General features: G+C 42.5%; 1 protein-coding gene across 1 annotated transcript in view; it reads right to left on the bottom strand.

Moving 5' to 3' along the window:
* The window catches only part of WDFY4 (WDFY family member 4), a 532,480-nt gene that overhangs the window by 68,189 nt on the left and 443,025 nt on the right, over positions 1–21,266 (bottom strand). Inside the window, exons 47-50 of the mRNA XM_042780664.1 lie at positions 16,073–16,115; positions 14,582–14,701; positions 12,189–12,306; positions 4,848–4,957 (exon numbers count right to left, since the gene is read on the bottom strand). Coding sequence (XP_042636598.1) covers positions 4,848–4,957; positions 12,189–12,306; positions 14,582–14,701; positions 16,073–16,115 — 391 coding nt within the window. The remainder of the gene's footprint in view (positions 1–4,847; positions 4,958–12,188; positions 12,307–14,581; positions 14,702–16,072; positions 16,116–21,266) is intronic.

Here is a 21,266-nt window from a genome sequence, read left to right as displayed (position 1 = left end):
TGGCTGCAATGATGGGCTCAAGTATAGCAGGGATTGTGGGGCTGGCGCGGGATCGGGCAGTGTTTCGTTCTGCTGTGCATGGGGTCACTATGAGTTGGAAATGACTCGACAGCACTTAACAACAACAACAACACTTCAGCAATTTACTTCTGCACACAGCAGTCCTTAGGTTGTGTGGGGAGCACCTGGTGTCAGCCACACAACTCCTCACACTGCATGGTAGCAGGCCACAGTGCTAAAAGAGCTCAGTCCCTGCTGCCTAATTGAGTGTCGGATTTGCATTAGACAGACATACAATGTTGGATGGCGAGAATGCTCCACAGCTAGGCTTTCAAGTGGACACACCACTCCACCTTGGATGTACCAGTGATACCTCCATATTACATAACCTGTATGTGACATTGCACAAGGGACTCTGTACTGTTGTACTGATAACATGACCTTGAAAGTGACAGGTATCCATCTTCCCCAAGCACTCTGCTCCATCTGGACAACCTCTGTAGACCTGACCTCTTTATTTACTGGAAGTGGTTTAGGTTCTGTGTCACCATCCCATCTCTTTTGTGTATTTCTTTTGGGAACTCAGCTTGGACGTAGTCTCTTGCATGCTCAGGAAAGAGAAGACTAATCCTAGGACCCTCTTGTGAATTGTGAAGGCTAAACAAAGCAATAATACAAGTAAGGGACTTAGCTCAAGCCAGGCACACAATAGTTACTGAATGAGGGTTAGAGTTTGGTGTCATTAAGTAAAGCCTTTGGAGTTTATCTTCTCACTCCTTCCTCTATATCATGAGAAGGAAACTGAGTCTCAGAGATGAAAGTCTCAGAGATGAAATAGTCAGACATAGTAGAGATAGGACGCTATCCCTGATTCTCAGGCCTTAATCCAAATCTTAATTCTGGATTATTCATGCTAATAGGCAAGAGGCAGTTTTATTAATGTACAGTGGAAAAACATGTACTTTCTTTATGTTGACTTCCATTAATAATTGGCTCTGGAAATAACCCACATTCTTACTTCCCTGCTGTTCAGATAAATGAAGAAGGCCTCACTGCACTGATTTTGTACCCTCCTCCCCTTTCTTAAGGAGTTCTGGTGGCATAGTGGGTAAAGCATTTGGCTGCTAACCAGAAGGTCAGTGGTTCAAACTCATGAAGGGAGAAAGATGAGCCAAATAGATCTGTAAAGATTTACAGCCTTGAAAACGCAATGAGGGTCGCTATAGGTCAGAATTGACTTAATGGGAGTGTTTTTTTTTTTTTTACTTTTTCCCTCCTTTCGTGCTCCTCCCCAACCCTCCAGTTGTTGTGAACCTAGGGAGGTTATCTCCTTGTCATCACACAGGGGCAAAGTAAAGCCCTTTAGTGAGGAATGGGCTGCCCTCTAGAAATCAGAGGGTAGTGAGAGGAACCTGACCTCAAGAAGTGGTCAGAACCACCTAAGGCTGTCTGCCAAGGCCCCAGAACTCCCAAAGGAGCAGAAAGTTTGTACTCTAGCCTTCCTTTGTACTTTTTCCACTGAGAACTAAAATTTCTCTTTTGTTCTATGGAAAAAGCTGGTTTCAAAGACTTAGACCAATTATGACACGTTAGAAGAGACAAGATTGGGCAATCTACTTCTGTAGTGATACTGCCTCAGAAACCCAAGGAGGGGTCACTATGAGTCAGATCCAACTAAATGGCAGTGAGTTTGTTTTTTTGGTTTTTGGAGAAGAGTCCAGAGTCTGGTGGCACAGTGGTTAAGTGCTTGGCTGTTAACCAGAATATCAGTGTTTTGAACTCACCCACTGATCCCCAGGAGAGCTATGCTTCCTACCATAAAGACTACAGCCTTGGAAACCCTATGTGGCAGTTCTACTCTGTCCTATAGGGTCGCTATCGCTATGAGTCAGAATTGACTTGATGGCAATGGGCTTACTTGTTTTTTGTTTTGTTTTGCTTAGAAAAGTCAGTTAAAACTTGTCCAAAAAGAGCCAAACCAGCTCACACTAAAGAGTGGACAGGTAGAAACAATCCAGAAGCAGATATGGAGAGTCCAAATGCTTTCAACCCTGAGAAGCCCAGAGAGGCTACAGATAGATTTGAACCCTAAAAACTCAGGGAATCACATCAAAGACTGAAACCCAGAGTCAAAATGTTGAGCCTAATAGCTGGCTATGAGCTACTTAAAGGCACCTAATATTGGCTCTGATCATCTACCCTTGGTTTGATGTTGTTTGGTGCTGTTGAGTTGATTTTGACTCATGTAACTTCATGTGACAGAGTGAATTGCTGCATGGGGTTTTCTGGGCTATAATTTTCATGGAAGATGATCTGGATTAGAATTTCCAGATAAAATACAGGAGTCCCAGTTAAACATGAATCTTAGATAGATGATCAATAACTTTTTTTAGTATAAGACACTGGGTGGGTTTGAACCACCAGCCATTCATTTAGAAGTGGTGTATTTAACCATTGCACCACCAGGGCTCATTCACCCTGGTTTAGACCTTCTCAAACTAGTTTGGTCTCATCACAAATGAACCAAATTTGCCCAAACTAGTTGTGACTCACTTAAAAGTGACCTTAACACAAATCTCCTAGAAAATTCACAGCACACCTGTTTAGTCTGGCTCAAATTTACTTGGAAAGTCCAGACTGTCTTGAGTTGGCTCCAGCCAAAGGAGAACAGCTTGAACCAGTTTTCCCACTCAGATTAAATCTGACCAGCTGCAGAGGGAGGAAGGGAACTAAGAGTGATAACAGTGACGAATTACCTCATAGTGTCAAGCCCTAAGATGGGGGCTTTCCCTACATTATCTCAAGCTTCTCAACAGCCCAATGAGATGTGTATAATTAATTCTCATTTCCAAAGGTAAAATAACTTCCAGAAGATTTTCTATCTATTAAGTGACAGAACTAGGATGTGAATCTCATTGCCAACATTCTATCTCTTCTCAATGGAAGCAGACCCTTAGCAACAGGTAAAGCTGCAATTTCCAGCTTTAATGCATTAGACCTAAGGGGCAAGAGGAATTTTTTAAAGCATCCAGAAGTCCCTGAGTGGAAAACAGCAATGGAATCCATCACTATCATCATCAATGGTGATGATCATTTCTTGTGGATTTATGAGCAACATCTGGATAGGATTCCTGGCATGGGATGAAGCTCTGAGACCACTTCTTCTCCAAACCAAACTTACTTAAAATGTTTGTTGCCTGAGAAAGACTCAGGGGAAGCACACTTATTATTTTTGAGTGAATTTCCAGTGAGAAGGGGTTATACAATGTCTAGACGATGCATGCTGTCAAGTACAAAGAACACTATGCCAAGAAACAGAAGACAGGAGAGAGTTTTTCTGCCTTGCTCTGCCTACCCATTCCTGCCCAGCACCCAGTAGTAGGCTATAGTGCTGACCCAGGGTGGTCTTTGTTCTGAAGGTCAAGGTTCTCTGAGTAATCAAAAAGAACGACCTAGCTGGTGAGGTCAGACCAAAACACAGTTCCTGCAACCCTCATTCTTTTCTCTAATGAAGCTTAGCTGTTAGAGAAAGTCTGGGCTTCTTCTTGAGGCTGCCACACATAGATACCCCTGCCTTGTCCTATTACCCACTCCTAGGCGAGTAAATGCCTTCCTTTCCATAGGATCATTGTAAGGCCAGACCACAAACTTGGGCTGTGTGGTCTATTTACTTTATAGCTGGCTGAGTTAGCCAACGCACTGAGCTACCGAAGTCTCTCCCCACCAAAGCTCTACCCCTGGACTAATGGCTACCTTGGAAGCAAGATCCCAGTGGATGATGGGGTTGGAAAGGAAGAGAGCAAAAGAACTTGAACTTAAGAACAACAACAACAACAACAAACAAGAACTTGACCTTTCAAATAGGAGCGGAAGGATAAGAAGTTGGGGGTCTCTTGCTACTCGGTGTCCTGATGACACTGCCCATGAGGAATTTTGTTCCAGGAATGTCCCCCTGCTTTGGACAACCCCACCCCCTCTGGAATCAGCACTGACTCACAAACAGCTGGTGTAGGATTGACAGATCAAATACAGGAGACCCAGTTAAACTTGAATTTCAGATAGACAACCAATAATTTTTAGTACACCAAAACCAAACAAATCTCACTGTCATTGAGTCAATTCTGACTCACAGCAACCTTCATAGGGTTTTCAAGGCTGTATATCTTTATGGAAGCAGACTGTCTCATCTTTCTTCCATGGAGCAGCTGGTGGGTTCAAATCACCAAGCTTTTGGTTAGCAGCCAAATGCCTTTAACCATTGCACCATCAGAGCTCCTTAATTTTTAGTATAAGTCATTGTTTATTGGAAAGTCAATGTTCATTTGAAATTTATATTCATCTGGGCATCTTATATTTTTATACAATAAATCTGGCAACCCTAAGGGGTATGATGGTCTGTTAGTTTATGGGTGGATAAATGGGTCAGCTTCTTTCTTTGGCTTAGTTGTTTGTTCTAGTCTTCAAACATTATGTTTGTCTTTTTAAGTCTTTCTGTTTGCATAGCTTTAGTGAGTGCATTCTGTTGTCTTGAGTCATATTTTTTTCATTGTTCCTTTTTATATTTGTTTTTCTAATCTTTGACCACTCACCTTTGCAGTCTTTGTTTCCTGCTTTTCCTTTTCCACTAAAATATATGTATGCTAAATACTTTTGTTTTCAAATCTTTTATTCCTTATATTGGAGTTCTTTTACAAGATTGTGTTGGCAAATGTGTAGGTGTAACTGAAAAGAACAGCCTGCCTCACTTGGCAACCCATCATCCTAAGGACTTTCTAGCAGGGAGGTATCCTTGTCCAAGCCTGTATCATGGTCCACAGAATACACCTGGAGCAAATGGGTGTGCTCACCTGCAGAGAACAGAAGGCCTGGGTGAAGGGTGGCATCCGGACCAGGTAGGAGGCAACAATGATGGCAGAGGAGTAGTGAGTATAGTAGTGGCACTGGAAGGTCAGGTCTCCTGTAATGAGAGGATAGTCACTGAGGGCTGTAACCTGACCTGTGCTGATCAGATGCAGGCACATGGATCATGTGCCACATCGTACTCTGGAACAGCAAATAGGAACCTGGCCTCAGAGAGCATCCGAAGGCCAACACCCATGCTACTCCACTTGCAGATGTTACTGTATTTTGGTCAATAGCCACCATGGGTGAAAAGTTCCTTCAAGACCTGGCAGCTATTCCATCCAAGGCCTCAGAGGTCTGCCTTTAAGGATGTAGGGTAGACCTAGGCCCTGGGAAAGACTCCTAGGGAAGCCAAGGTTTTTTGACTTAAGACGTATGTATAAGACCCCAGAATGTCTACAATTCTATCAACTCTTGCTCCATCAGTTTTCTTCTCTGTAGGTGGGGAGAGAGGTTAGGTCAGTGACACCTCAGGGTGAGTGGGGACACAGACTTTCTCATTCCCTGGATTGCTGGAAGCACAAGTAGTTTTGAGATGTGAAGGATAATTGCTTCCATTATGCCCTAATCAGGGACAGCCAAGGTGGAAGTCGAATGTGACCAGAGCATTCCAGCACCAAATGACAGGGGTGCTACCATCTGCAACACTTATCCAGGCTGTGTGTCTTCCATTACCCACTCCCTGAATTGACATGGTTACTCTATGTGTTGGTTCTATTTATCATCCCCATCTTACAGATGAGGAAGCCAGAGAGAATGAGATAACTTCTGCCATTAGTAAAAAATGGCTGAACAGGTGACACAGAGAACAGAGGTTTTGGGCCAATTCCCCCAAATGTCTACTCAGCCACCTCATTGTACCCTATACCCAGTGCAAAATCCTTTATCACATTAGTTCTCAGAATCAGGGTTGTCTGGGGGGTGGGGGTTACTGATGTCCTATGCAAGGCTCAATATGGTAAACCCTGTTAGGTAACCATTTAATGCACACTCATGCTAAGATAGGCAAGAGCAGTGCCAAAGGGAGCCCTGCCCGGCACACAGTTATTGGATCCAATCTTCCTTTGGAGCTTCTGTTGAGAGGTCCCAGTTGTGCCTATGGCAGCCAAGAGAACTGCACCTTGGGGCTGGTGGTATGGAGAGGGATCACAGGTGATTCAACTTTAACCCCAGGAGGAAGTAAGTAAGTGCTTGTCCACCCCTTCCTTTTCCTTCTGTTAGCAGTATTGAGCCTTAGCACCATGCAGAGAAGTGGCAGCCTTCCAGGGGCTGAAATATGAATGTAGAGCAGAAGCATCCTTAAAAAAAAAAAAAAAAAAAAAAAACTCACTGCCATCTAGTTGGATCTGACTTATAGTGACCCCTCCTTGAATTTCCGAGGTTGTATCACTACGGAAGTAGACTGCCCAATCTTCTTTCTGAGGAGTGGCCAGTGGGTTTGAACCACCAGCCTTCTGGTTAGCAGTCAAATGCCTTAGGCCCTATGCCACCAGAGCTCCCACACTCCCAAGAATCCATACCCCAAAGTCAAAGACCTTGAGACTGACTGAGCCTCCCAAAGTGTGCCACCACTACTTCTTGAAGTGATTGGTCACAGTTCATAAGTGGATGTCTCTTCTTTATGCATGTTTATTTCAATGTGTTTTAGAAAATATATGTAGTTAGCATGAAATGTATGAGAAAAATTTCTTTTAAAATTATGGATGTTAAAGCCTAAGAAGTGAGTTGACCTAAAGAAAAACATTAAGGCAGTAATGTACAGATGGCACATGGATATGACAAAAATTGTAAAGGTGATACACAGGTAACTGAGGTCTGGGGAATAGGTTCTAGAGTCAGACATATGCAAGCCCTGCTACTTACAGGCCCTGCTGTTATTGTTATGTGCTGTTGAGTTGGCCCCAATTCATAGTGACCCCTCCTTGGGTTTCTGAGGCAGTATCACTATGGAAGTAGATTGACCAACCTTCCCTCCAAGAAGTGGCTGGTGGGTTTGAACTGCCAGTCTTCTGGTTAGCAGTCAAGTGCCTTAGGCACTGTGCTACCAGAGCTCCTACAGGCTCTGTGATCTTGCACAAATTGCTTACATTCTGACTTCAATTTTCTTCCCTGTGAAATGAACTGTTCTATACACAAAATCCACCCCTTATCTGTCAGTTTCTCATGCTGAGGTGGCTTGTATTATTATGATTCTGGAAGCTATACCATTGGTAGTTCAAGTACCAGCAGGGTTATCTGTAGTACATAGGTTTCACCAGACCTTCTAGACTCAGACAGATTAGGAAGGAAAACTTGGCGATCTACTTCTGTGGTAGTTATGTTTGCATGTCAACTTGCCTGGGCATGGTTGAGTGGTAGTTATTCCCTATGATGAGACTGGAAAACTCCTTGGTGGGATCTACCACAAGCAGCTGAGTAGCTGCCTTTGGGATGTGGTCTGCTTCCCATATATAAGAAACAGCTTTGGGAATGGTCTCTAGCCTATGACATGCTTGGACCCTGCATATAGCCGTGTCGTTGTTCAGCTGCCTGCCATGCTCTGCAGACCTTGGGACTTACAATGGACTTAAATTAATGGCCTGCTGTGTGGTTTGGTAACATTGGGACTGTGCCATTCTATTTGTCAACCTTGGGCTTCTCAGCCTCAGCAGCCAGCAGCTGTCTGAGTGAAGAAAAGCCTCTAGCTTCAGTGGACCGGGAGTTGGAGGCAGAGTTGAAGCCCAAGGCTGAGGGGCTTTCACCCAGCCCCTAGAGCCTGGCACTTTGAACTTGGACTTAAAGCCTCCAAATTGTAAGAATAAACTCCTGTTTGTTAAGGCCATCCCTTTTGTCGTGTATTCTTGTCAGAGCAGTACTAGGTAACCAGAACAACTTCCAAAATATTGTTGTTGTTGTTGTTATGTGCCATCGAGTCAGACCCGACTCAGCAACCCCTCCTTGGGTTTCCAAGGCAGTATCACTACGGAAGTAGAATGCCCCATCTTCCTTCCGAGGAGTGGCTGGAGGGTTTGAACCACCAGCCTTCTGGCTAGCAGTCAAGTGCCTTAGGCACTATGCTACCAGAGCTCCTAATGAAAATCATATGGATCATGGCAGAGCACTGTCTGATTCATTTATTTTGGATACATCATCAAAAAACATCAATCAGTAGAGGAAGATATCATGTTTGGTGAAATAGAGGGTCAGCAAGAGCAAGAAAGAGCCTTGGTGAGATAGAATAGCACAGTAGTCAGAACAATGTACTCAAACTTGTTAATGATTGTAAAGGTATGCAGGATCAGGCAGTATTTCATTCTGCTGTTCATAAGGTCTCTTTGAGTCAAAGTTTACAGCAACAATAACAATATATGAATGCAGGTTGCCCTGCACCAATCTTGCTAGTTCCTCTACCTTTAACTGCCCCTGTTTAGGAGCTCTGGTAGCATAGTGCCTAAGACACTTGCCTGCTAACCAGAAAGCTGGCAATTCAAACCCACCAGCCACTCCTCGGAAGGAAAGTTGGGCAATCCTACTTCCGTAGTGATACTGCCTCGGAAACCCAAGGAGGGGTCGCTATGAGTCGGGGTCGACACCATGGCAAATAACAACAACAACAACATTAGCTTTTAGTGCCATAGTTCTTAATTAGAATCATGTGATCTGAGCTTCACCATAGATTTATTTAAATTAGAATCTCTACAGGTGGGGCCTAGACATCAATATTTTTTAAAAGCTCCCCAGTAATACCTACATGCGGCCAATATGCAAACCATTGCATCTGAGCATTCTCTTCTCAACATAATCATCTGCAGGCTAGGGGACAGTGGCATCACTAGGGTTGGTGCCATTCAGTGTGGTAATTCATGGTGTCAAGCCTCCCCATGGACTCCTCACATACCAGATGATGTAGAATCTTTAGTAATATTTATTATCAATTTTAATCATAGAATAATCTGTGATAAATATAATTATAAATTGCTTAAAGGTAATATTTCTTACATTATATGAATACTAAACAAATTGTTTTATAAAATCTTTCTATATCAAATTACAACATTATAGTAACTGAGCCCACACCTTTTTTTTTTTTTTTTCTTCTTCTTTTCCTTTAATTACTACTTCATTCTCAAAAAAGTTCTTGATATAGATTCATAAATTCTACTTACCACAATTTTGTAATTAAACTACCAAAAAATTTGACAAAATCAGTGACTATAAAAACACTGGGAGCAACAAAAAGAACAGTGCATGCTTGTTGTCAAATACCAGCAGGGTTATCCATAGTGTATAAGTTTCAGCAGAGTTGAAACCATGTGATTCCAAGCATCGTTGTCATTGGGTAATAAAGATAGATCTGGCCAGAGTGTATTAGAAAGTTCCAACAGTAAATGAGCATTCCATCTTCCCCTGGTGTGGGGATGGTTGTCTTGGTTATGGGTCCTAATCGTTCCCAGTTCTGAGAGCCCCAGCTGATGAGATGCAACCTGAACTGCAAACTGGAAATGGTTGCACTTCCTTGAAGTGATGGTGGGTGGTGGCAATTTGTCCAGTGATTGGAGTCATTGAAACTTTCCAGGTTGAAGAATTGGAAAAGAAACTTAATGATGCACTTCACCAGAAGCAGCTGCTAATGTTGAGGTTAGGCAAACAATTGCCTAGTAGAAGATGCCAGAAAATATCAATAACCATTTAAACAAGAAATGGAAACTATTCTATTTAAACAGAACCAACTAGAAGAGACAAATATTCAGCTAAGAGAGAAGGCTGGAATCCTCATATCAAAATCTGTGTGACTTTGAGTTGGCAGAAGAGTAGTATATCAAACTAAAATATTTCTCCAAAGATCAGCTTTCCATTCTTGAATATATATCTTTTCAGTTCTATGAACTAGTGAATCAATTAAGAAAAGAAATCTGTGAACTACGAGTAAAAAAGAATGACCTACAGAAGAATTAAGTGCAAACAAAGGCCAACTGAAGTACGTGGCAGAGACAAATGACGAAAAGTGAACAAACTGCTTTGAGCTTCCAAATAGATGTCAGTGTTTGGTTTTAGGATTACCACACACAAAGCAATTTATTCAGTGAGGTGGCTATTGTCAAGAGAATTATGATAAAGTCAAGAGTGAGCATGATGCACTTGAACAGGAAGTCACTGAGTTAGTAGAAAACATGAAATACTTAAAGCCTCTCAAAAACTCAAGTTAAATAAATGAATTATCAAAAGATGTAGCCACTTACAGCAGACTTTATTGCAAAAAGATAAAGCATATCTAAATCACCAAAATATGGAACTTAGTGTTTGTTGTGCGCATGAAGAAGATTGCCTTGAAAGATATTCTAGAGAAGAGATGTATGAAAAATATGTAACATCCAGGACCATTATAAAACAGAATATGAAAATAAACTATGTGATGAACTGGAATAAATCAGATTGAAAAGTAATCAGGAGATTGATCAGCTTCTAAGTGCCTCTAGGGAATTGGATGAACGGGAAAACAGAAATCTCTAAGAAGCAGGAGATAGCACAGTGGTTGAAAAGGACTGAGCCGTGAGAACTGAGAGCTGAAAAGGATGCTTTAGAAAAACATGATCAGCTCTTAAACAGATACAGAGAACTACATCAAACTAAATCAAAATCTTTAGATTGTGAGCATGTTCAACTTCTACAAGAAGAAATTGCAAGAAATCTCACATAGCATCAATTGGAATGTGAAAAATATCAGAAAATATTTGAGGTTTTAACTAAATAATTTTATAGTCTCCAAGCCTCTTATGAAAAATGCATTAGTGAACTTCAGGCACAGAACTCTGAGCAACACGAGAAGATAGACATTTATGAAAAACTGGAAAAAGAACTTGATGAGATAATAATATAAATGGCAGAAGTTGAAAATGAAGATGAAGCTGAAAGGATTTTTTTTCCTGTGACTATGGGGCTAATGTTCCCACAACCTGCAAAGGACAACTAAAGCAGAAGGTCCACTTGGCAAGAAGACTACTTCACTTAGAAAAACAAAACTTGCTAGTTTTCAAAGTCCTGGAACACTAAAAGGACTAAGTAACACAGCTTTTATAAGAATTTGACAGGACCAATTTGTAGTTAAACAAAACACAGCAATCTTACAGATACATTATCAAATCAGTGCATCAGAGAGATTCAAAGATTGATTCACTAAAGAAATGTATTGCACAACTTGAAAAAGATGTCAGCAATTTAAAACAAGTCAGCTTTACTACAGATGAAGAATCAAATGGCATTAGATTTGGAACAGCTTCTAAATCATCATGAGACATTGGCAGCAATGAAACAGATTGTCATCAATAAGTGTAGTAAGCATCATGTGGGCAACTTTTTACTAAAAGGGATTCAAAAGCTGTGATGGAAAACCACGAAGCAAAAGACTTTAGATATGCCTCAAGAATGTGAAGACAATATATTTATAGCCAAACCAACACTCTTTACCGAAAAAAGAAGAAACTGAATGCTCTAAGAAAATAAAGATTATTTATATATTTATATATTTATATAAAGAAAATAAAGGCCTAGAATTTTGGATATATTTGCAATATCTTTGTTTACTCTGGATAGTCTTTTTCTGATGAAAAAAAAAAAAAAGTTATCTTACTTATGTTCCTGATAATTTTTAAAGGTAACTAATTGGGAAGTTTATTTTCATTGAATGGTAAATTAACATATTTTGGCATAATAACCAAAATTATAAAATACAACACTAGTATACTTTCTATTTGGTTTTATCTGTTTTGATACAGAATAAATAAAGCATACTGCATATGAAGAAAGGAACTCTGGTGGTGCAGTGGGTAGGTATTTAGCTGCTAACCAGAAGGTCGGTGGTTCAAACCCACCAACTGCTCTGCAGCAGAAAGATGGGCCAATCCATTTCTGCAAAGCTTTACAGCTTTTGGGGTCACTATGAGTCAGAATTGACTCGATGACAGGGGGTGAGTATTTTTTTTTTTTTTAAAGTAAATGAACATAAAGTTTTAGCCTTGTGGGTATATTGATACATGTAAGTTGGGGCTTATGCAAAATGTTTTTATTGTTATGACTAACTACAGGGAATTTTTATAAAAATAATAAATTTCTGCTGAAACCCTGCACAAAAATGTTATAGGCAGTCATTTTGGTGTCACTTCCTCTGACAGTGTCATCTAGTACAGTCATACGCCCTGCACTCTTCTAGTGAAGCCACTACTAGGGGACTACTTAAATTGTTACCAACTATAATTTCCAGGCATTCATATAAATAGTATTTCAGAAATATAAAGCTTTAATCTACCCACCTTCTGTCTTCTCAACTTCTTTAAACCTCTGTGTGAATTTCAGCTTTCTTTCCTTGGTCTGAGCACCCATGGGCTTTGAAAGATCCCGGAAAGTCTTGGGGTTTGTCAAGTTCAACGTCTAGAAGGCAGATGTACAGTTGCGTTAACTCCCCCCACCCCCACCCCCAGGCTCTTGTGAGTCCCAGAGAGACTCTGAGAGCCACGCTGTTTAGTTTTATGGTTCTCTTTATTGGTTTATTGTCATTTGGTCTGACCCCCCTCTGGTGATTAGCAGGCGTGCAGGGGTTTTATGGTTGCGGAGTCAGTGATCCACAAAGACTTAATAAGGGAGAGATGGAAAATAAAAGGAGGGAAAGATTGAGTTCACAATGAACCTGTTCCAAGTTGACCCAACTCAGAAGATCTTCTCCAGTTACCAGAAAGATACTTTAAAAAGAATCCCTATTGTCTGTAAGGTATTTGTCTCCTGCCCTCACAGAGTCATTTACTTTCCTTGTTCTAGGTACTTACTTAAAATAACACTAATTTTAGTAGGGATTTAGAAGGGAAGGGACTCTTTGGGGAGGAAATGAGAGGATTGTCCTCATTTTCTAGAGGCTTTTTCCCTTCTGGGAAATGAAAGCATAGAATACTCTTCCCTTCCTCTGTCCTTGGAGATGCAGAACAGTGAAGAAATGAAGACTTTTCAGGAGCCAGGTGTACTCAGACACTTTCTTTGAGCAGAGATTCTCTGTGTGTTAGCTGAAGAGCTGTGTGGTTCCCTAGTCTTTGTATTTCTTTATAGACAGAAGCATTTCTTTATAGCCCTCTGTAAAATCAGCCATTGAAAAGCTATAGAGCACTGTTCCACTCTGACATGAATCTCGGTCACCATGAATCTCAGTCAACTCAATAACAACTGTTTTTTTTTCACTAACAGAGACCCACCTCAGCTCCAATGTGGGAATGGAAGTAGGCCATGATTTCAGAAGCCTGAAGAGGCCAGGCAGGTGCAAGAGTGAAGAAAGCCCCCTGTAAGACCCAAGCAAATGACAGACAGGCACACAGAATGCTGTACTCTTCTAAATGGGGAGTTGCAAGTCAGTTCCAGCAGATTTTGCCAGATGAGAATGGAGCTTCATAGTTGCCACATCTCCTTATTTCCCAAAAGATACTTGAAATCAAAATCTTTATGAGCAATCTCCCAATTTTTAAATTCTGGTAAGGGATCAAAAATTTAAACATAGGATTTGTTGTTGTTGTTGTTATGTGCCATCGAGTCGGCCCCGACTCATAGCAACCCCTCCTTGGGTTTCTGAGGCAGTATCACTACGGAAGTAGGATTGCCCAACCTTCCTTCCGAGGAGTGACTGGTGGGTTTGAACCGCCAGCCTTCTGGTTAGCAGTCAAGTGCTTTAGCCACTATGCTACCAGAGCTCCTAAACATAGGATAGGGGCTAGCAAAAATGCACTTGCAAATCACCCTTGGGTAATGTGTGAGTTAAAGCCAGGATTTGTAAGTTTCATTTTGGAAATGGTTCTACCTCAGGTAGATCATTAGGACAAGAAGCAACACAAGGCTGATGAGAAATGTTATGTTAGATGTCTGAAGTGGGGCTTGGAGGTCACAGAAGCCTTGGCCCCTCTCCCAACTCCTGGAGCTCAGCTTTCCAAGCAGTCACAGGCAGGACTGGCTAGACTAATCTGAACCAGGAACTTAGTCATCTTTACCCTTTACACACAGAGCCCAGCATGTTTCCTGATGGCCAGAGACAGGGAGTCAGGGCATTGCTCCATGTCCAGATCATCCCAGTGTCATCTTCCTCCTTCTTCCTCCCTCACCTCCTGAGGTCCAGGAATAGAGACCAAGAAAAACGAATAATCTAGTCTTGTCATAATCCTCCCCTAGTACAGTATATCTTAGTTCAGATCCTGGGTAAAGTCCCGATGCCGTCATCTCAGGTACAGTAACCATCTACAGGGAAAGAAGTTCTCTCTCTCTCTCTCTCTCTCATGTTGATTCCAGAATAAGTCCCATGGGCCACCTCACTATGACTACTTCTCACCACCAATGTTGGTCCATGGTAGAATCTCAATATATGAGGATCAGTTGTTTTCATGAGACAGAGTAAACCAAGAATCCCTCTGCAGATAATATTAATTAGCAGCTGTACTGGTCATGTGGATCATCACAGCCCTGCCCACCTTCCCACAAATGGGGCTGGGACGTGCACCCAGACAGTCAAATGCCAAAGACCTCCATGGGGCAAAGGACCTGAGCACCCGCAACAGCCTTTGGGCCAAGGTCTGTAGGGAACCTCATGGTAGTCTCTGCATTCTTGTTTAGGCTGTACAGGTTAGCATGGCAAGAAACCCTCAGTATACCTGCACATCATCCCAAGGGAATCCCTTACCTCTGAGGTGTAGTCAGCAAGAACCCAGGGATACACTGGATACTGCATGTAATCGTTATAGGTCCTTCCAGCCAGTGTGTTGAGGTACATGAGATACTCAAAATTGCTGATTTCCCTTTTCTACCAGAAGAGATAAAAAAAAAAAAAAAAAAGGAGGGGGGAATAAACTAAATGTGTTTGAATTCCACAGGAGTCTCTTAGCCCTGAGCAAGAAAGCCTCTTTCTGTAGGTGAGAACAGGCAATTTGTCAATTTGGTTTTTCTTGTGCATCTTAGACACCAGCCAGTGCTAACTCAGGAACACACACAATTTCAATGGGAGCTGCAGTAAATATAGTTAGGAAGCTAAGTTTACCTGGGGAAAAATTAAAAAGTACAGCTTAGCAGTCTAAAGTCAAGGATAAAACATCTTTTGGGTTAACTATTGGATGTAAATAGTAAAAAGTTGATTAAATGCACAAATGTGGGTAAACTTACTGCTGACCCATTTATGATTAGAAAAAGAAATTGAGGGATGACTTTGTAACAGAGAAAGATGTCCTGAACAACTGACGGACTGAGGATAATGGGATAATGACCATGCCTAGAGGCCCTCTGCCTAACCAATTTCAAATAGAAAAATTCACCAAAATTCATTGGTGAAGGAGCAGTTCCATACAGCTGTCATGTCTGATATGGAACCTACATGCTGTACTCTCTCATTTCCTTGGTCTGCTGATTGAGAAAGGATTGCAGAAATGGGTGACCAAGAGTCACTTTCTTATTGCCGTATGATCTTTAGGACTGCCCCCTTGGAATCCCTTCCTTTCGCTGAGAAACTTCAGCTGACTATCGAGCTCATCCAGGCCAGAGTCACATGTGTCTTCCCCAGAACAAGATGTGTACCCTCATGCCCTTTCTATGTTTTGTGCATCTTACAGATATCCACACAGTTTCACAAATGGAGGACATAGGCACACACAGAGGCACTCAGTGCATGTACACACCAAAACCAAAAACCAAACTCACTGCTGTTGAGTAGGATCTGCCTCATAGCGACCTCTCCTTGGGTTTCCAAGATGGTATCACTACGGAAGTAGATTGCCCAACCTTCCTTCCCAGGACTGGTTGGTAGGTTTGAACCGCCAGTCTTCTGGTTAGCAGTCAAATGCCTCAGGCACTACACCACCAGAGATCCCATGCAATTCACACATATGTATACACATACACACACATGCACATACACATTTACACACATGCAATACACACATATACACATATGTATGCATGCACACATACACCACTCACTCTACAGCTCTGACTCTAATGCCCAGGTATCTCCTTCAATCACTGGGATCTTATGAGGGAAAAATTTGGGACTTTATGGGCCAGTTAAAAAACAAAGATCTTCTGTTGATTAATCCACTTCTTCCCTCATAAGGGCCTGATCTATTTTCTGATGTCATTCCTGGGGTTTCCTCAGACCCAGAGTCCTCTGAAGAAATAACTATACCTGCCACCTCTGCAGCATGGTTCTGTCCGAGCCGGGGTGTTTCCTATGAACAGAAAAGAATGGAGGTGAGGAACATCTCAAGGCATGAGTAAGAGAAGAAGTCGGACACTTTGTGGCCTTATGGGGTAGGGCATTCAGGAAAGCCACAGGTGTTCCACTCTCCTTCCATAAACACAGAGGTGCTCCAGGCCCAGGAGCTCTGGTAGCATAGTGGCTAAGGCACTTGACTGCTAACCAGAAGGCTGGTGGTTCAAAGCCACCAGCCACTCCTCGGAAGGAAGATGGGGCAATCTACTTCCATAGTGATACTGCCTCGGAAACCCAAGGAGGGGTCGCTATGAGTCAGGTCCGACTTGACGGCACATAACAGCAACAGCTCCAGGCCCATGCAGCATGACTGCTGCCCATGTTCTTCTTGCCCCACCTTTCCTGATTGCAAGTTATATTCTAGCAGCCACCATCACACTCATGGGACACCAGACTATACGGCTGAGGAGAAGTCCCAGGGTAATACAGAGGCAGGGCCAGGGTCCTCACTCTCAACCATGCCTGCTCTGGAACTCTCTAGTCCACAACTTGTTTTTCTTTGCTGCTCTTTTTAAATGTGAATACAATACATGTGTGTAGTGAAAGTCTCTGGGGGTACAAATAATTAACATGCTCAACTGCTTACCAAAATGTTGGAGGTTAGAGTCCACACAAAAACATCTCAAAAGAAAAACCTGTCGATCTCTCAGAGAAAAAAAAAAAAAAAAAACAACTAGCCATTGGAAACCCTACAGAGCACAGTTCTACTCTGCCACATGGGGGGAGGGGGGAGGAGTTGGAGTTGACCTTAATAGCAACTAGTGGCAGATGTGGTTAAAAAAAAAAAAAAAATGCAAATAATATATCCAGAAGGCCATAAAATATAAAATCGAAGTCTTCAAACTCCTGGTCTTACTCCAGAAGTGTCTACAGTTAACAGTCACTTGTGTATTATTCCAGAAATGTTTTACCCAAAAACCTGCTTATATGCTTATCAATTTTTTAAAATTTGATATGCATGGGCTTACATTAAGGATCGCTGGTAGCACAGTGGATAAGGTATCTGACTGCTATCCAGAAGGTTGGCAGTTCAAACCCACCAGCCACTCCATAGTAGCAAGACTGGGCAATCTACTTCTGGAAAGATTTACTTTCTCAGAAACTCAGTGGGGGTTGCTATGAGTCGGAATCGATTCAATGGCAGTGGATTTGGTTTGGGTCTGGGCTCACATGATACACACACTTCTCCACCCTGCATTATGTACTTGGCAGCTCCCTATAACATTAGCACCCAGATCTAATGTTAGTCCTGTTCCTGACACTGACAGCACAGCAACCACTTCACGGAGGCCTCCTTATCTATTGGGTTATCATCCTATACTGCACTTTGTTCTCCTGAACACTGCTGCATGACTGCCACTGGACAGAACTCTCTCACACTTGGTGAGTGTAATCATGAGGTAACAACTAGGTTGAATAGAATATTTTAAATTTTTATCCATATTGTCAAATTGCTCCCTATAAAGCTGTACCAATTTATACTTCTATCAACAGAATTAAGAAATACAATGAAACCAGTGAAACACTGTTTTTGACCATGCTAGTAGGCAAGACTTTGAAAGTTCAATAAAATGCCATGTTGGAAGGATATGGGCAGTGAACTTCATGACTGGAAGCCAACAGTTCTGTTCAGCCAGGACTCATTGCTGGTTTTGAAGATCCCGTTCCTCAGCCTCTGTGGAATCGCTTGCTCTGTTACCTTTCCAGTCCTGTTTCTTTGCCCTTTTGTCCCCATGAGACTCTACTTCTCCCGAGATCTGGTCTTTGCTCAAGATATTCCACCAAACCAAAGCATTTCACATGTCCATCATTCCCTCATGCTGTGTCCATGGCCTCAGTCCTGTATAGGTGTCCACTGATACCTCACCTCACATGAAAGACCTGGTGTAGTGCCAGGGTATAGAATGTAAAATGCATGTGGTCTGGCTGGCCAATTATCAAAGCAAGGGCTGCTACTTCTTTCCCTCCCAGCTCTACCATCATACCATCTGTCCCAGAAAGGCCTCTCCCAGGCCCCCCCAGTCCGCTGCACTGAAATCTTGATTTGGAAGCTTTTCCTTAAGCAGAAAGCAACTGGCTATGCTGGGAACCACTTGTCTCCCCTTATTAGAAAATAACTCATCTATTTGGTTCATTTTATCCAGCCTGCCCCACCTCAAAAAAATGAAAATAAAATAATAATAAAAAAAAAATGATGGCAAAAGGGTCAAATTTATTGCTTTAGTTTGCAAAGGTTCAAGTGAAAATTTGGTATAACTGCACCATATGGGATGATGCAATCTTTTCCAGTTCTGGAGAGCAACCTGAAATTACAAATCAGCACAGAGCTTGGGCTGGAGACAGGGACGTTCACTGTCTTAAAAACGACATGTGTTGAGTTTTCCAGAGCTATGAAGGTGGGGAGTTGACATGAGGAAAATTACTAGTTTTGCTACTTCGTTTTATATGTTTGACAGGGAAGTTGGATAGGGGAGCAATATGTGTATGTTAGGTGTCAGGAAAAGTGACAGGCTGCCTGTGCCATTCTCCTTTTCAGAAAGTGTTCTAGAATTTTATCTGTAGCCTTTTGTGATGTTGCCATTGGGTAGAATGGTGTGCAGAAGATAAAGGTACTTCACCATCTCACTCTTCATTTCATCGGCTATGAGCTCCAAGGCAGATTCATCATTTCCATTACCATCCGAGAAAGACGTCACTCCCAGTGTTACTAAGACACTGGACCAAAAGTGAGTTCCATTTTTTAAAAATATATGTATGTGTATATATTTTTAAAATTCTTTGAATCTGAAGTCAATTATAGAACTCTTGAAATGATTTAAGGAATTTTTATGTATCTTGTGATTAATTAAAAAGATTTCGTTAAGAGTTGATAAACTTCATTGTGCCATCTTTATGGTGTAAGTTTTTAATGAAACAAGATGCCACAGATGGCTCTTGGCTTTATAAAGCCCTCCTGAGGATGGGGTGGGGGGGCAGTATGGGACAAAGCACTGGCTTTGGAGTTAGTAAAACCTGGGTCTGAATCTTACCTCCACCACTTCTTGACATTGGACAAGACATTAAACCTCTCTGGTAGCGTAGTGCCTCAGGTACTTGACTGTTAATCAGAAGGCTGGCTGTTCAAACCCACCAGCCACTCCTCAGAAGGAAGATGGGGCAATCTACTTCTGTAGTGATACTGCCTCGGATACCCAAGGAGGGGTCACTATGAGTTGGGTCCAACTCAGTGGCACAAACAACAAGAAGAAGCTTCTGTTATGTTCTCCTTGAAACACACAGGGGTTCCATGAAAGCAAATGCCATCATAGGTCTGGAAGAGGCTAGCACAGGTGTGAACATGGGGCTCCCTGGATAGGCCCAAATGATAGTTGTTCAAGAGAAGAGTCTTTTCTACTCTAGGATGAAGAAGAGTGTAGGTGGCAAGAGTAAGGCTTGCTTCTGGGTCAAGACCTTCCTGTGTGACCTTAGAATACTTGTGCAACCTCTAAATAAGATCATCTGCTCTGTCAGGCCTTCAGTCCATAAGTGAGAGAAGCAGGCTTTGCCCAGGGGTCTGTATGGGATAGAGGGAAAGAGTCATGGCCCTCAGGCAACTTGAAATCTAGTTGGGAAGAACTAAGAACTCAAGCGAGGCAAGTGAGAACTAAGGAGTTTAGCTCCCTGACCAGAAGATGACTTCTGCCTAAGTGGGATCATAGAGGATGCCATAACCAACTTTCCACCCCAATCACCACCTTATGGGTCTGCAACTAGACAAAACTGAAGTTCATCCTTGTTTTGAGCTGCAAATTTGAACCCCATTGCTTCATTCTGAGTCAAATTTACATTTTCATCCCATAGAAGCCCTTTAGAAACTTGAGTACAGCTGTCTCATGGCCTTGGGGCTATCCCTACTCCAAGCTATACAATGTCAACCCCTGGGTTGACTTCATAGTCATGCCTTTGATTCTGACCCTTTGGAACTAACACTTCCCCACTACCTTGGAGCCCTGCTCCCAGAGTGGATGGCAGTGAGTGGTAAACCAAAGTCAAATCCCAAAGTCTCAGATCTTCCCTAAAGGGGCTGCCAGAGTCCTTGTAGGTGGGTCTTCAAAGACAGTCTAGACCCAGCCTTCCTGGCAAGTATGGCCCACAGCTGCCTCCTCCTGGCCCAGGAAAGGACCTGGGGGGTCTCTGCCCATCCTTCTCACCTCTGGGACTAGGACGCTGAGTCTAGCCCTTAGACATTGAGAAAATAACCTGGCAGACATCCAAGGAGGGCCCACAGGGAAACTTGGGCTCCTAACTGGACATATTTTAGAATCCTGCTAGGTCTTCAAATTCCCCTGTGTAGCCTATTTGCAGAACAGTTATGAGGGCATGGGGAAATGGGTTAATGAGTGACTAATAGGAGTTCTGGTAGTGTAGTACTTAAGGCACTTGACTGCTAACCAGAAGGCTGGCAGTTCAACCCCCCCAGCCACTCCTCAGAAGGAAGATGGGGCAATCTACTTCCGTAGTGATACTGCCTCAGAAACCCAAGGAGGGGTCACTATGAGTCGAGTCCAACTGGACGGCAAATAACAATAACAACAAAGGATCTGGGGTCCTGGGCTAAGAGGTGTCAGGGAAGCATGAACTACAATGAGATGAAATTTCCTTCATCTTGACAAACAAAGAAATGCATGTTTACTGATGGGTGTGGGCTATTTCTCAGTATAAGGCAGCTGTTTACCTGGCATATTGCACAGCCGTTCCCTGGATGAAGCTCCCAGAACAGAGGATATAGGAGCAATTCTCCTCTGCTGTGTGATGTGTGGGGCATGAGGAGAGTTTCCAGTGAGAAAAGCCAAGAGCCCAGTACTGGAAACACAACTCCCTTCTCCTCAGAGAAGCAAACTTGGGTTAACTTGAACTCCAATTTCAGATATAGGTTATAGGTTAATAGAAACCTATGAGCAGACAGGCACACTCTCTCAAACCATATACTTCCTTCTATATTTGTTGTTGTTGTTGTTGTTATGTGCCATCGAGTCACACCCGACTCATAGCGACCCCTCCTTGGGTTTCCGAGGTTGGGCAATCCTACTTCCGTAGTGATACTGCCTCGGAAACCCAAGGAGGGGTC

Source organism: Orycteropus afer, unplaced genomic scaffold, assembly GCF_000298275.1.
Source record: "Orycteropus afer afer isolate SDZICR_OR568_19922 unplaced genomic scaffold, OryAfe1.0 scaffold00052, whole genome shotgun sequence".
Taxonomy (NCBI): Eukaryota; Metazoa; Chordata; class Mammalia; order Tubulidentata; family Orycteropodidae; genus Orycteropus; species Orycteropus afer.
The sequence above is the reverse complement of the archived record's forward strand: the minus strand, read 5'-3'. Positions and strand labels throughout refer to the sequence as shown.